Below are 15078 nucleotides of genomic sequence, written 5' to 3' on the forward strand. Positions count from 1 at the left end.
GGGCATATATTGCGTATATAATAGAATAAAGGCACTTAAATATGAATACTGTATATATTTGTAGCCAACATTTTATCAAATAAATATACATTCAGTTTTATGTATCTTATGTGTATGCACATTTTTTATAAATGAAGTAACTTTTAACTTTTTATTGAAATTCTAGTTTTAATTTTGTCATTAATTTTCTCTTAATAACTTTATAATTTGATTACTAAATATTCACCTTTATACCACCAATTTAAGAAAAAATATGTGTGTGTGTGTGTATACAGGTAGAAGTGTAAATACTGTATCAGTAGGCTTTCATGCATTAATGATTGGAAACTGGTTAAATACACAACTCAGTGACTGATAACAGTAAACATTTGTTATCATGCTCATGGATGCTCATGTTCACAATCATCTGGCTGATCAAGGAAGGGCTCAGCTGAGTGGTTTCTCTGCATGGCACTGAGCTCATCTTCAGCCTACAGATACCAGTTGTCTGAAGAAAACTACTGAACAGCAGTGACTACACATGACTCAAGATTCTTGTGGCAGTTCACAGGAGTGAACAACATCCCAAACCAAACTGCACAGTTTAATTTAAGTCCAATAATTTCTAACATAGGTTCACACGTTTAAAATATATTCCTTTATTTCAGTGAGTACAAATTTTTAAGAAAATGTTTACCCCATTTAATTATAGAGGTGTTTTATGATTCCATGGACAAATAATTATGTTTTCAACCTTTACCATATTGAAAATATTTGCAAATGTAAATTTGCATTAATAAGAAAATAAAGCTGAACATGTTTTCAACATGTGGCTTTAAATATAATTTATTTAAGTGGGCTCATGGGGGAAAAATCATTTTAACTACCATAAATACCCCTTTTTGTCTCTCTTGTTTCCGATAGAGTTGCCCAATAAGAGGCCCTCCCATGAGATCTGGAAGTCAAAAAAGGATGACTCAATATTCTCCACTGATTACCTAAGACAGACACAAGATCAGAAGTGAGGACTGGAGAAAAACCTGGAAAGATGCTGTAGGAAGCTGAGAGCAGCAGCACCCCAACCCTTAAGCTTTCAGACAAGACGGAGGACCACGTGATTAATTGGTCCATACTTCAGGGGTAGACGCATTCTATTTTCTGAGGGAGCACCAGAGAATCCTGCTTCTACTAACAACCTTCCTGACTACTACATCCTTGGTTTTAAAAGGTTGTAGCACAAAAGTTAATCATAGGAATTCGGTCATTCTTGTCATACCCAACAGAGCCAAGAAACTAGGGAGGAAAGACACTCAGGGTACAAAATACTGTTTTTAGAATGCAATTTAAATAGCCCGTATTATCCCATGGTACTAATATTGATGATTTTTTGAATAAATATAGAAATTGACTCCCCCAGTCTTAAAACTCAAGATAGTTACATTTGTTAATCTGAGTTCCTTTTTCGGGAAACCAACCATCAGGCCTCTAGATACAATCAAGGAGCTGAAAGTTATAAATCACTGAATTGAGACAGTGAGACATCAGACCCTTTACCCATTATGATTGCCTAACTGACCTCCTGCTTCCTGTTGACCAAATTAATTTCCTTACCCCTCCCTAATTCCTGTTTTCCCACATTTCTTCCCTGCTATATAAACCCTAATTTTAGCATTTCAGGGAGATACATTTGCGAATGGTGTCCCATCTCCTTGGCTGCAGCACCTGATTAACGCCTGTTCCTTGGCAATACTGTTGTCTTAGTGATTGGTTTTCTGTGTGCTGAGCAGCAGGATCTTCACTGAATCCCTGGTATTTCAGTAACAAAATTCTCTGCAAGCTTCACTGCTTTGGCTTATTGTAACCTGAAATCAAAATTTACCCACAACTTCTGAGATAATATAATTCTAGGATTCAATTTATCCACCACTGCTTGCTAGTCTGAGCTTGCCAGCTCCCAACCCTCACTACAGCCAATAAAATTTCTCAAAAAACAATAGGTAATAATTTCCCTTTTTCAAAAAACTCTAACCTTCTCTTTGTTCTTCCAACATATTGAAGACCACTGAGTTTTCCTGTATGCCCCACTTGGCAAATATTTCTTAGCAAATAAAACATTAAATCTGGAGATTTATCTTTACATTTTACTTAGACTTCAGTACTTTAGATTCTAATTCTATGTATTAAGACAAATTTCTGCTTAGAAGATCTATAGTGCCTTCTTCTCTGTTATATGAATTCCAACTGAAGCCACAAACTAGACTCCTCAGGTGTCATGATCTCTGTATTTATTAAATCAGGCATTGTTTAATTAAAGCCAGGCATTGTTATGTATGGGCAGCTGGGGCTGAGAAAGAAAAAGGAATTGTGGGCCGCGCGCGGTGGCTCAAGCCTGTAATCCCAGCACTTTGGGAGGCCGAGACGGGCGGATCACGAGGTCAGGAGATCGAGACCATCCTGGCTAACACGGTGAAACCCCGTCTCTACTAAAAATACAAGAAAATTAGCCGGGCCAGGTGGCGGGCGCCTGTAGTCCCAGCTACTCCGGAGGCTGAGGCAGGAGAATGGCGTGAACCCGGGAGGCGGAGCTTGCAGTGAGCCGAGGTCGCGCTACTGCACCCCAGCCTAGGGCACAGAGCAAGACTCCGTCTCAAAAAAAAAAAAGAAAAAGGAATTGTGATGCAGAGGTGACTTCATGTCCCCCTCTACCAACACCATCAGAGAGTGGCTGCATCTGAGGAACACTCTCAGCCCATGGAGGCATCAGGAGGAGCAGCTGGGGCAGCCCAGCCTCACACATCTGCTTCCCTGGGGGTTTATGTTCGGGTGTGTAACACTGTGGGAGGGTTACTATTACCCTGTTGACAGTAATAAGTTGCAAAATCTTCAGGCTGCAGGCTGCTGATGGTGAGAGTGAATTCTGTCCCAGATCCACTGCCGCTGAACCTTGATGGGACCCCACTTGCCAAACTGTTTGCATAATAGATCAGGAGCTTAGGGGCTTTCCCCGGTTTCTGCTGATACCAATTTAAATAACTGCTAACGCCCTGACTTGCCCGGCAAGTGATGGTGACTCTGTCTCCTACAGATGCAGACAGGGAGGATGGAGACTGGGACATCTGAATGTCACATCTGGCACCTGAAATTGGAAACATAAAAACAAATGTCCACACAATTAATCATGTTGCAACAGAATTTCCCGGAATAGCAAAGCAGTAGTGAGCACACTGAGCTAAGTAAACTGCTAGTGTCTCCTTCCTTACCTGGGAGCCAGAGCAGCAGGAGCCCCAGGAGCTGAGCGGGGACCCTCATGTCCATGCTGTGTCCTGACTGGGTCTGACTCCTGCATGAAGTCTGTCCAGCCTATTAATAAGTCTGCAGGTCGGGAGGATGTGCTCTGAGAACATGCAAATGAGCAGGGGACGGGGCAGGCTGGGTACAACTGCAGAACTGGCTCATCTCAGTAACTGAGCACCAGCTCACTGTCCCCTGGTGTCCCAGGTAAGACCAGGGTAGCACAAATTTGTCTGCAACAAATGCGTTTCTACCGGGGACTAGTTTGTTATGAGAAACATTTTTTAGTTTTTTTTTTTTTTGACAATTTGAAATATTCTTCAGTAATCAATGGAGTAATGTATTTCATTGGTGTATGGGGATTGTTTAGGAGAATATTCTTGTTTGTAGCAAATACATAGTAAAATGTTAAATGGTAGGATTCTCAGGTATTCAAAAGACTGTCATATGATTCTCATTAGGGAAGTGGGTACTTTATCCTATAATTGCAACATTTCTGTGATTTTAATATTGTTCTTTTCTAAAAAAATGAAAAATAAAATTTATTGACATGATGCTATATATGTGTTTCTAAGTATTAGGTAATGGTGTTATGCCATTGTTCTTACCACTATAAGATCAAGCAATTTACTACAGATACACAGAGATGACACCATGTTTTCTCAATGCACACAGCACTCACAGATCCACCATTATCAAGACCTACAGGTCTCTATAGTACCCAGAGACTAAATGGGCTGCACCTTATTCTCATTTTGGCACCTTCATAGTCTACCTTCTTTTCTGCCATTGAGTATTATTTCCCAACGTTCATCTCTCTTAATGAGGGTGGCCACGGCATGGAGCATGTCCCTGCCATGCACCATCAATGACACGTTCCTCTTTTACATTTCATCAGTGACTGGGGACATCATCCTGAACCAGACGCCAGCGACCCTATTAACATTTTTAGAAAAGAGACCCTGAATCCCTTATGAAGCAATTGCCTATGTACATGGAGAAATCAGTTGGATTCATATGAAACTGGACAGGGATTTGCACTCATTATATCTCACATCTCTAATGTGCCCCAAACGTCCCAGCCTGGCTCAGTAGAAGGTGAAGTGGATCCAACTATATCAGCTTTAGTGGGCTACAGCCTAAGGCTGTACAAAATTTTACTGATGCTTGACTAGGGGAGCCAAATCACAGTGCTGTAGCCTGTGCACAAACCTTCCAGCTGCTTTGTAAGCAGCCTGAATTTTAAGGGAACTTGCTGATATTGGGAGAAAGGAAGAAAGTTCGATTTGTCCTCTAAATGTTTGCTGAAAATGAACAGACAAAAGAAAGATTAATAAGAGAAAAGGCAAACAAAATTTACTTAAAGTGCAGTGGGATATCATAGCAGGGTGATTACCCAGATAACTCAATGATATCCAGTTGTTCATATTTCCTTTCTAGGGAAGAGGGAATTGGGAAGTGTAGACAACGTGGAGAGAAGACGAGAATGGAAGCGCATCCTCAAAAGAATAGGTAATAGCCTGTCTGGATAAAGCATCAACTTCCAAACTCTCCTATTTTTGATTCTTGTTTTGTGTTAATCTTCCCTGATATAAAATTTCCCAGGAAGAATTTTCTTGACTGTTGGTTTCCTTCTGGAGAATCTGCTTTTAAGCAGATAAGGGATATTTAGGAAAAGCCTTTTTGTGCATTTGCTACTTTCTAAATGCCTTTGGTTTCACGTAATCATAATACCAACGCAGCATAGTTTGAGATGTTATTTTCTGGATTCCTTTACTTGCAACCCACCTGCCAGAATCCTGTTCCCGAGAGATGCAGGTATAGACTGAAAGAGCAGTTGACCCCTGAACAACGTGGAGGTTGTGGCACTGACGGCTGGTGCAGTTGAAAACCTGTGTAGAACTTTTGCATCCCTAACAAGTACTAGTAGCTTACTTTTGACTAGAAGCCTTAGTGATGAAATAAATAGTTGATATATTATATACTCTACTCTTCTAATAAAGTATACTAAAGAAAAAATGTTATTAATAAGATCATAAAAATGAGAAAATATATTTATTACTTATTACATGCTTGCTCACAGGTGACACACACAGAAGAAAATATAGGTGGATCTGCAAATCTCAAACTCAAGTTATTCAAGGGTCAACTCTACCAGGATGAATGTAGCAGTCCCCATCTGTAATCTAGGGCTTTCCCCTTTGCTGTACCTCTGCTCACTTCCAATGGCTTATATATCTTATGTTCTTTATGATCTTGGGCAGAGAACTCAGCCTGCATGCATTGCTGGCCAGATGGCCTAGAATGTTTATCTCTTAGGAAAGTTCTATGGTTTCACTGTGTCCTCCAGAATCCATCTGTAGTAAAGGTAATTCTAGTGTAAATGTATTGCCTGGTGGGGCCTATTGAGATGTGTTTAGGTCAGGAGGGTGGAGCCCTCTAGTGGAATTCATTAATGCCAGTATAAACAGGGATTATGGGGCTGGGATCTCACTCGCTCTCTCTTCTGCTTGTCTGTCATGTTAAGATATGGCCTTCCCTCCTTTAAATAACTCAAGAATTCAGCATCTTCTTGAAAGCAGAGAAAGCTGACATTAACCTGCCCATGCCTTGATGTTACATTTCTCATTCTCTAGAAGTGTGAGAAAATAAATTTCTGGTTTTTATGAATTACACAGTGACAAGGAATCTGTTATAGCAGCTTGAAAAAGAACAAGAGAGAGAGCTCATAATCAGTGAGGACAGGATCATGTGTATGTCAGTCTTCTCAGCCCAAGCTAAGCCATCATATCCCCTGTAACCTGCACATATACATCCGGGTCGCCTGAAGCAACTGAAGATCCACAAAAGAAGTGAAAATAGCCTTAACTGATGACATTCCACTATTGTAATTTGTTTCTGCCCCACCCTAACTGATCAATGTACTTTGTAATCTCCCCACCCTTAAGAAAGTTCTTTGTAATTCTCCCCACCCTTGAGAATGTACTTTGTGAGATCCACCCGCTGCCTGCAAAACATTGCTCCTCACTCGAACACCTATCCCAAAACCTATAAGAACTAATGATAATCCACCACCCTTTGCTGACTCTCTTTTCGGACTCAGCCTGCCTGCGCCCAGGTGATTGCAAGAGGTAAAAGTCCAGTCCTTTTTAAGTTGGAGGCTGAGCTTAGTGAGGTGTGTCTTTAAAAGACCATTAGTCCATTCCACCTTTCCTGAAGATTGAGGACGGTAAGGGATATGAAGGTTCCACTGAATACTAAGAGCCTGAGAAACTGCTTGGGTGATTTGACTAGTAAAGGCTGGTCCGTTATTGGACTGTATAGAGGTGAGAAGGCCAAACTGAGGAAGTGTGCCTGACAAAAGGGAAGAAATGACCACGGTGGCCTTCTCAGACCCTGTGGGAAAGGCCTCTACCCATCCAGTGAAAGTGTCTACCTAGACGAAGAGGTATTTTAGTTTCCTGACTCGAGGCATGTGAGTAAACTCAATTTGCCAGTCCTGGGAATAAACTCAATTTGCCAGTCCTGGGCGGGGGCAAATCTCGAACTTGATGTGTAGGGAAGGGAGGGGGCCTGAACAATCCCTGAGAAGTAGTAGAATAGCTGATGCAACACTGAGAAGGGATTTCCTTAAGGATAGATTTCCACGATGGAAAGGAAATGAGAATTTCTAAGAGGCGGGCTAGTGGCTTCTAACCTATATGGAAGAGGTTATGAAATGGCGATAGAATAGAATGGGCCTGTGAGAGTGGAAGGAGATATTTTCCTTGGTCCAGGAACCATTTGACTTGTGTGGGAAGAGATTGATAGGTGGAAGTTTCAGTGGGAGAGTAGGTGGGCATGACCGATGAGGAGAAAAACTGGCCATGAGGGACAGAAGTTGGAATGCTAGCGGCTTCTTTAGCTACCTTATCAGTGCAAGCGCTGCTCTGAGCGATGGGATCTGATGTTTTTTGATGGCCCTTGCAGTGAATGACTTCAGCTTCCTTTGGAAGTAAATCAGCCTTGAGAAGGGTTTTTATTAAAAAGGCATTGATGATGGAGGACCTTTGCATAGTGAGGAAAACTTTCAGCCCATAAAACAGCATGGTGGTGCAGGATATGGGGTCAGTATAAATATTGATGCGTAGTCCCTAAGTTCACTGTTCCAGAATAAAGCTGTGTCCATCAGACAGCCAGCCTAATCCCTCCTCTTCCTCCTGGAAGTCTCAAGTACTGTCCCCTACTTCCCTTAAACTCACTCGTATTTCTGAAGAACAGTAATAACCCTTATGAGCCTAATACATCCCTTCATTCTGTTAGGTCTGTTCGTCCTTACCCTACTTTTTGCAACAAGGCTTTACGAAGTCATCCACACTACTTGGACTGAGCCACAAAAACTAGTCATCCCTACTATCTTCTGTCTAGTCATATTCCTATTCTCCATTCTCAACTACTTATAAATGCCCTAGTCTTGTTTACACTGCCATTTACACCGTTTCTTCAAGCCATCACAGCTGATATCTCTTGGTGCTATCCCCAAACTGCCACTCTTAACTCCCTTTTAGAGTGGATAGATGATCTTTGCTGGCAGGGGATCCTCTAATAATTTCACCCTGATGAAGTTCTATTCTTTGCTTTTATACTCACTCTTAATCTCATTCCCATTCTCTTGCCACCCTCTATATCTCCCCAGCTATCTCCACCACACCATCAACCTTACCCATTCTCTCCTAGCCATTTCTAATCCCTCCTTAGCAAACAACTTCTGGCTTTGCATTTCCCTTTCTTCCAGCGCCTACATAGCTGTCCCTGCCTTACATGCAGACTGGACAACATCTCCTATCTTCTTTCACCTCTGAACTTCCTTTAATAGCCCTCACCTTTACCCTCCTGAAGAACTCATTTACTTTCTAGACAGGTCCAGGAAGACCTCCCCAGACATTTCACATCAGCAAGCTACCACCCTCCTCCACACTTACTTTAAAAACCTTTCTCCTTATATCAACTCTACTCCCCCCATATTTGGACCTCTCACAACACAAACTACTGTTCCTGTGGCCGCTCCTTTATGTATCTCTTAGCAAAGACCCACTGGAATTCCCCTGGGTAACCTTTCACCTTCTCGATGTTCCTTTACTCTACATCTCCAAAGCCCATCTACACACCTCACTGAAACAATTGGAGCCTTCCAGCTCCATATTACAGATAAGCCCTCTATCAATACAGGCAAACTTAAAAACATTAGCAGTAATTATTGCTTAGGAAGACACTTACCCTGTATTTCACTGTATTTCACTCCATCCTTGGCTACCTTCCCCTTGCTTGTCAGACTCTCCTCCCAGGCCCTCTTCTTATTTACTTATACCCAGCCCCGAAAATAACAGTGAAGGTTTGCTAGTAGGTACTCAACGTTTTCTCATACACCGTGAAAATCGAACCTCCCCCTCTATGCAGTTACCTCATCAGTCCCCATTACAACCTCTGACGGCTACCATGCTAGCTGGATTCCCAGGGGTCTGGGTACCAGACACCCCTTTCAGCACTCCTTCTCATCTTTTTACTTTGCATCTCCAGTTTTGCCTCACATAAGGTCTCTTCTTCCTCTGTGGATCCTCTACCTACATGTGTCTACCTGCTAAATGGACTGGCACGTGCACACTAGTTTTCCTTACTCCCAAATTCAATTTGCAAATGGGACCGAAGAGCTCCCTGATCCCCTCATGACACTGACACGACAAAAAAGGGTTATTCCACAAATTCCCTTGCTTGTCGGTTTAGGACTTTGTGCTTCCACTATTGCTCTTATTGGAATAGCGGGCATTTCACCCTCTGTCACAACCTTCTGTAGCCTCTCTAATGACTTCTCTGCTAGCATCACAGACATATTACAAACTTTATCAGTCTTCCAGGCCCAAGTTGACTCTTTAGCTGCAGTTGTCCTCCAAAAAGGCCGAGGCCTTGACTTACTGCTGAAAAAGGAGGACTCTGTATATTCTTAAATGAAGTGTTGTTTTTACCTAAACCAGTCTGGTCTGGTGTATGACAACATAAAAAAACTCAAGGAGACAGCCCAAAAACTTTCTAACCAAACCAGTAATTATTATGCTGAACCCCCTTGGGCACTCTCTAATTGAATGTCCTGGGTCCTCCCAATTCTTAGTCCTTTAATACCTATTTTTCTCCTTCTTTTATTCGGATCTTGTATCTTCTGTTTTGTTTCTCAGTTCATCCAAAACTGTATCCAGGCCGTCATCAACCATTCTATATGATAAATGTTTCTTCTAACAATCCCACAATATCACCCCTTACCACAAAATCTTCCTTCAGCTTAATCTCTTCCATTCTATGTTCCCACGCCGCCCTTAATCCTGCTCAAAGCAGCCCTGAGAAACATCAGGCATTATCTCTCCATACCACCCCCAAAATTTTTCACCACCGCAAGACTTCACCACTATTTTGTTTTATTTTTCTTATTAAATATAAGAAGACAGGAATGTCAGGCCTCTGAGCCCAAACTAAGCCCTCATATCCCCTGTGACCTGCATGTATACATCCAGATCACCTGAAGCAACTGAAGATCCACAAAAGAGGTGAAAATAGCCTTAACTGATTACATTCCACCATTGTAATTTATTTTTGCCCCACCCTAACTGATCAATGTACTTTGTAATCTCCCCACCCTTAAGAAGGTTCTTTGTAATTTTCCCCACCCTTGAGAATATACTTTGTGAGATCCACCCATGCCCACAAAACATTGTTCCTAATTTGACCATCTATCCCAAAACCTGTAAGAACTAATGACAATCCACCACCCTTTGCTGACTCTCTTTTTGGACTCAGCCCACCTGCACCTAGGTGATTAAAAAGGTTTATTGCTTACACAAAGCCTGTTTGGTGGTCTCTTCACATGGATGTGAGTGAAAAGTGTACACATACTCCAGCTTCCTCGTCTCTCAGGTGGAACAGCCAAGAGGAATTTAGTCCATGTTTCCACATGTAGTTGATCTTCAGTTCTCCTGAGTCAGGTGGGTTGTTGATGTGTCTTTTACCATTCATTTTCTGTTCCCTTCCTCACTTTCCTCCTTTCCTCCCAGTGTAAATTTGCTGCCTAAACAGGAATCCTCATTGCTGGTATAGCCAAATTAAGATACAAAAAAAAAAAAAAAAAATCATTGATCTTTTGTATGAGGGGTATTTCTCATCTGAATTCTAATAATTTATTTTTCTTTGACATGTAGGAATAATCAGGAAGTGCTTAAGGTTTTTTGTTTTTGTTTTTGTTTTACCAATCTATTTTTCATTGAATTTGTGAAGTGATTTTGTTTTTCTGTGTGTTGAAACAAAAAATTAAGTTGTAAGCCACCAACCAGGTGAATGGACTTCTTTTTTGACAGAGAGATCTTCAAAGAAATCTGAAAAACGAGGTTAGGCTATGACTGGCAGGTGAATTTAGATGTGCCTCAGTATGCTCTCCTCCCTTTGGAGTTCAGACACAACTGACCAGGATTATCATCACAACAGAGATCTTTGGACTGACAAAACAGACTCTTTGCAGCAATAAGATACCATACTCCAACATGACAGATAATAGGCCCTGAAAAAAATCAAAATATTTTACCCTAAAAATATTTCTTTGACCTAGTCTGAAGTGGCCCTGCAAAGCTGCCTGTTGTGGGGGAAATTTGCATTCTGCAGAGAATCTCCTCCCCTTACTAAGTGTTTCCCACCCAAAGCATCTGATTTTTTTTTCTAAGGTCTGATAAGCCCCTCCCCATCTACTTTGTCTGCTACCCATAGGATTCATCTACATGACAAGAACTTTGGCTTCCATGCCCCCTTATCTAAACTCAAGCACTTCTTTATGATAAATTCAACTCTTAGGCAGAGCTTAACTCTTTCAGTCAGTTGCCAATCAGGAAACCTTTGAATCCACCTGTGACCAGGAAGCCCCTGCTTCAAGATATCCCACCTTTCCAGGACAAACTGATGTATATCTTATGTATATTGATTTGTGTCTTTGCCTGTAATTTCTGCGTCTCCCTAAAATGTGTAAAACAAATATGTAATTAAACCACCTTGGGCACGTGTTTTCAGGATCTCCTAAGGTTGTGTCACAGGCCATAAGCCTTATCTTTGGCAAATAAACCTATAAATTGATTGAGACCTGTCTCAGATACTGTTTTGTTTACACTGGATCATCAAATTTAAAAATCCTCTAAAACTATCTACATATCCAAAAGTCTACAGTAGAGACAGTGGAGTGAGCACACCTCAACAGCTAAAACTCACAAGTTAGAGAACTCACAAGTTAGACTCTGACTAAGTCTTAGATTTTGTCCGGCTCTCTTGCTTCATAAAAATACTTTGTTATTTTTAAAATTTTACTTCAGATAAGGACGATTTTGGGGAATATTGTCACATGTGTCTGTGTGAAGAGAGTCCACCAAACAGGCTTTGTGTGATTAACAAGGCTGTTTATTTCACCTGGGTGCAGGTGGGCTGAGTCTGAAAAAGGAGTCAGCAAAGGGTGGTGGGATTATCATTAGTTCTTACAGGTTTGGGATAGCCATACAAAGTGCATTCTTAAGGGTGAGGGAGAATATTATAAAGTACCTTCTTAAGGGCAGGGGAGACTATATCCTATCAGTTAGGGTGGGGAAGGAACAAATCACAATGGTGGAATTTCATCAGTTAAGGCTATTTTCACTTCTTTTGTGTGTCTTCAGTTGCTTCAGGCCATCTGGATGTATACATGCAAGTCACAGGGGATATGATGGCTTAGGTTGGGCTCAGAGGTCTGAAAAATATATTAATTTTTGGTGGAATGAATACTGTCCCCATCCCAAAAGATGTCCATGTCCTCGTCTCTGGAACCCAAGTTCTATAGGAGTTATAAAGAAATTATTTTAGGCAGATAGAGAGGAAAGGGGGTCCTTGGGAAGGTTTTGTTTCTTTTAAAGCAACTCCAAAAATGTTTCTTTTCTAGTAGGAAAGTCCTGACTCTTAGAGTCAGGCTGGCAAGCTTTGATATGCAAATAAAGGCCATGAGAAACTGAATTCACCCAAACATGGCAATTCCCACCTTCTTCTTCCTTGTCGCCACATGTGACTGGCAACATGGCTGCCCCTACATATCCCCATGTGCATAGAACATTATGATGCCCTACATTTGCATATTAAGTGGCTAGGGTGGGAAGGCTAGTTTTTTCTCAGGCTATGTGAATGACATGCCTGGTTAAACCAATCCCCTGAGCCCTATGCAAATCAGACACCACCTCCTTCAGCCTCCTCCTATAAGCAGCCATTTTTCCACTGCTCATGGAGTTTTCTCCATCTCCGTCCCTCTGTCTCTGTATGGGGGAGCTGTTTAGCTGTTTTCTTCTTCCTTCCTTCTTGTGTATTAAACTTTTCTCTCCTTAAAACCACTCCACGTGTTTCCGTGGCATTTTATCTAAAGCAGTGTGAGACCAAGAACCCTTGGTCTCACAGGGGCCTCACAGGGGCCTCATTTTAACTTACATAAATATCCTTTTTTGCCTCTCTTGTTTCTTATAGAGTTTCCCAATAAGAAGTCTTCCCACAAGATTTGGAAGTCAGAAAAGGATGACTCAATATTCTCCATTGGTACCTAAGACAGACACAGGGACAGAGATGAGGACTGGAGAAACACCTGGAAAGATGCTGTAGGAAGCTAAGAGCATCAGCACCCCACCCCTAAGCTTCCAGACAGGACTGAGGACCACATGATTAAACAGCCCATACTTCAGGGGCACATGCATTCTATTTTCTGAGGGAGCACCAGAGAATCCTGCTTCTAATATCAGCTTTCATGACTACTATATCCTTGGCTTTGAAAAGTTGTAGTGTGAAAATGAATCTTAGGAATTTGGTCATTCTTGTCATACCCAACAGAGCCAAGAAACCAGAGGGGAAAGGAACTCAGGGTACAAAATATTGTTTCTAGAATGCAATTGAAATAGGCCCCATTATCCCAGGGAACTAATGTTTATGTTTTTTTGAATAAACATAGAAATTGACACCCCCAGTCTGAAAACTCAGGATAATTACATCTGTCTTACCCGAGGTTTTTTTTTGCTTTTTTGTTTTGTTTTGTTTTGTTTTTAATTTCTGCCAGTAAACCAATGAACAGGCCTCCCAGATACTATCAAAGAGCTGAAACTTACATATCACTGAATTGGAACTGTGAGACATCAGACCCCTTGCCCATTATGATTATCTAACTGACCTCCTGCTTCCTATTGACCAAATTATCTTCCTTACCCCTCGCTAATTCCTGTTTTCCCACATTTCTTCCCTGCTATATAAACCCTAATTTTAGTTGGTCAGGGAGATACATTTGCGAACGGTGTCCCATCACCTTGACTGCAGCACCTGATTAAAGCCTGTTCGTTGGCAATACTTGCTGTCCTAGTGATTGGCTTTCTGTGTGGTGAGCAGCAGGATCTATACCGAATCGCTGGTATTTCAGAAACAAAATTCTCTGCAAGCTTCACTGCTTTGGCTTCTTGTAACCTGAAATCAAATTGATCCATAATATCTGAGATAACTTGTTATTATTCTAGGATTCGATTTGTCCACCACTGCTCACCAGCCTGAGCTTGCCAGCTCCCAAGCCTTACTAGTGCCAATGAACTTTCCCCAGGAGCCGTAGGTAATATTTTCCCTTTTTCATAAAATGCTAACTTTCTCTTCATTCTTTCAATACATTGAAGACCACTGAGTTTTCCTGTATGCTCCACTTGGCAAATATTTCTTTGCAAATACAACATTAAATTTAGAGATTTATCTGTACATTTTATTTAGACTTTAGTAGCTTACTCTAATTCTCTTTATTAAGACAATTCCAGCTTAGAATATCTATAGTGGCTTCTTCTGTATTGTATGAATTCCAACTGAAGCCATAAACTAGACTCCTTAGGTGTCATGATCTCTGTCTTTATTAAATCAGGCATTGTTTAATTAAAGCCAGGCATTGTTATGTCATGATCTCTGTCTTTAGTAAATCAGGAGAGGCATTGCTATGTCTGTGTAGTTGGGGCTGAGAAAGAGAAAAGAATTTGGGTGCAGAGGTGACTTCATGTCCCCCTCTACCGACACCATCAGAGTGTGGCTGCATCTGAGGAACCCTCTCAGCCAGTGGAGGCATCAGGAGGAGCAGCTGGGGCAGCCCAGCCTCACACATCTGCTTCCCTGGGGGTTTATGTTCGGGTGTGTAACACTGTGGGAGGGTAACTATTATACTGTTGACAGTAATAAGTTGCAAAATCTTCAGGCTGCAGGCTGCTGATGGTGAGAGTGAATTCTGTCCCAGATCCACTGCCGCTGAACCTTGATGGGACCCCACTTTGCAAACTGGATGCAGCATAGATCAGGAGCTTAGGGGCTTTCCCTGGTTTCTGCTGATACCAGGCTAAAGCATTGCTAATGCCCTGACTGGCTCGGCAAGTGATGGTGACTCTGTCTCCTACAGAAGCAGACAGGGAGGATGGAGACTGGGACATCTGGATGTCACATCTGGCACCTGAGATTGGAAACATAAAAACAAACGTACACACAATTATTCATGTTGTAACAGAATTTCCCTGAACAGCAAAGCAGTAGTGAGCACACTGAGCTAAGTAAACTGCTAGTGTCTCCTTCCTTACCTGGGAGCCAGAGCAGCAGGAGCCCCAGGAGCTGAGCGGGGACCCTCATGTCCATGCTGTGTCCTGACTGGGACTGACTCCTGCACAAAGTGTGACCAGCCTATTAAAAAGTCTTCAGGGCAGGAGGATGTGCACTGGGAACATGCAAATGAGCAGGGGA

The 15078-nt window shown here is 41.8% G+C and overlaps 1 long non-coding RNA gene and 2 gene segments (V, D, J or C); 1 reads left to right on the top strand and 2 right to left on the bottom strand.

Annotated features, from left to right (window-relative positions):
- Nucleotides 1–2777: 2777 nt before the first annotated feature.
- Nucleotides 2778–3348, bottom strand: LOC126934469 (immunoglobulin kappa variable 1-39-like). The segment is given in 2 exon segments: nucleotides 2778–3115; nucleotides 3240–3348. Coding segments are annotated over 2 exon segments (378 nt in total).
- Nucleotides 3349–3396: 48 nt separating this feature from the next.
- Nucleotides 3397–13003, top strand: LOC126934484 (uncharacterized). Its single transcript, XR_007718959.1, has 3 exons — nucleotides 3397–3477; nucleotides 4711–4782; nucleotides 12808–13003. It is a non-coding gene; the product is annotated as an uncharacterized LOC126934484 (long non-coding RNA).
- Nucleotides 13004–14456: 1453 nt separating this feature from the next.
- Nucleotides 14457–15005, bottom strand: LOC126934465 (immunoglobulin kappa variable 1D-13-like). The segment is given in 2 exon segments: nucleotides 14457–14794; nucleotides 14919–15005. Coding segments are annotated over 2 exon segments (378 nt in total).
- Between the last annotated feature and the right edge of the window lie 73 nt (nucleotides 15006–15078).

This window comes from Macaca thibetana, chromosome 13 (assembly GCF_024542745.1).
Source record: "Macaca thibetana thibetana isolate TM-01 chromosome 13, ASM2454274v1, whole genome shotgun sequence".
Taxonomy (NCBI): domain Eukaryota; kingdom Metazoa; phylum Chordata; class Mammalia; order Primates; family Cercopithecidae; genus Macaca; species Macaca thibetana.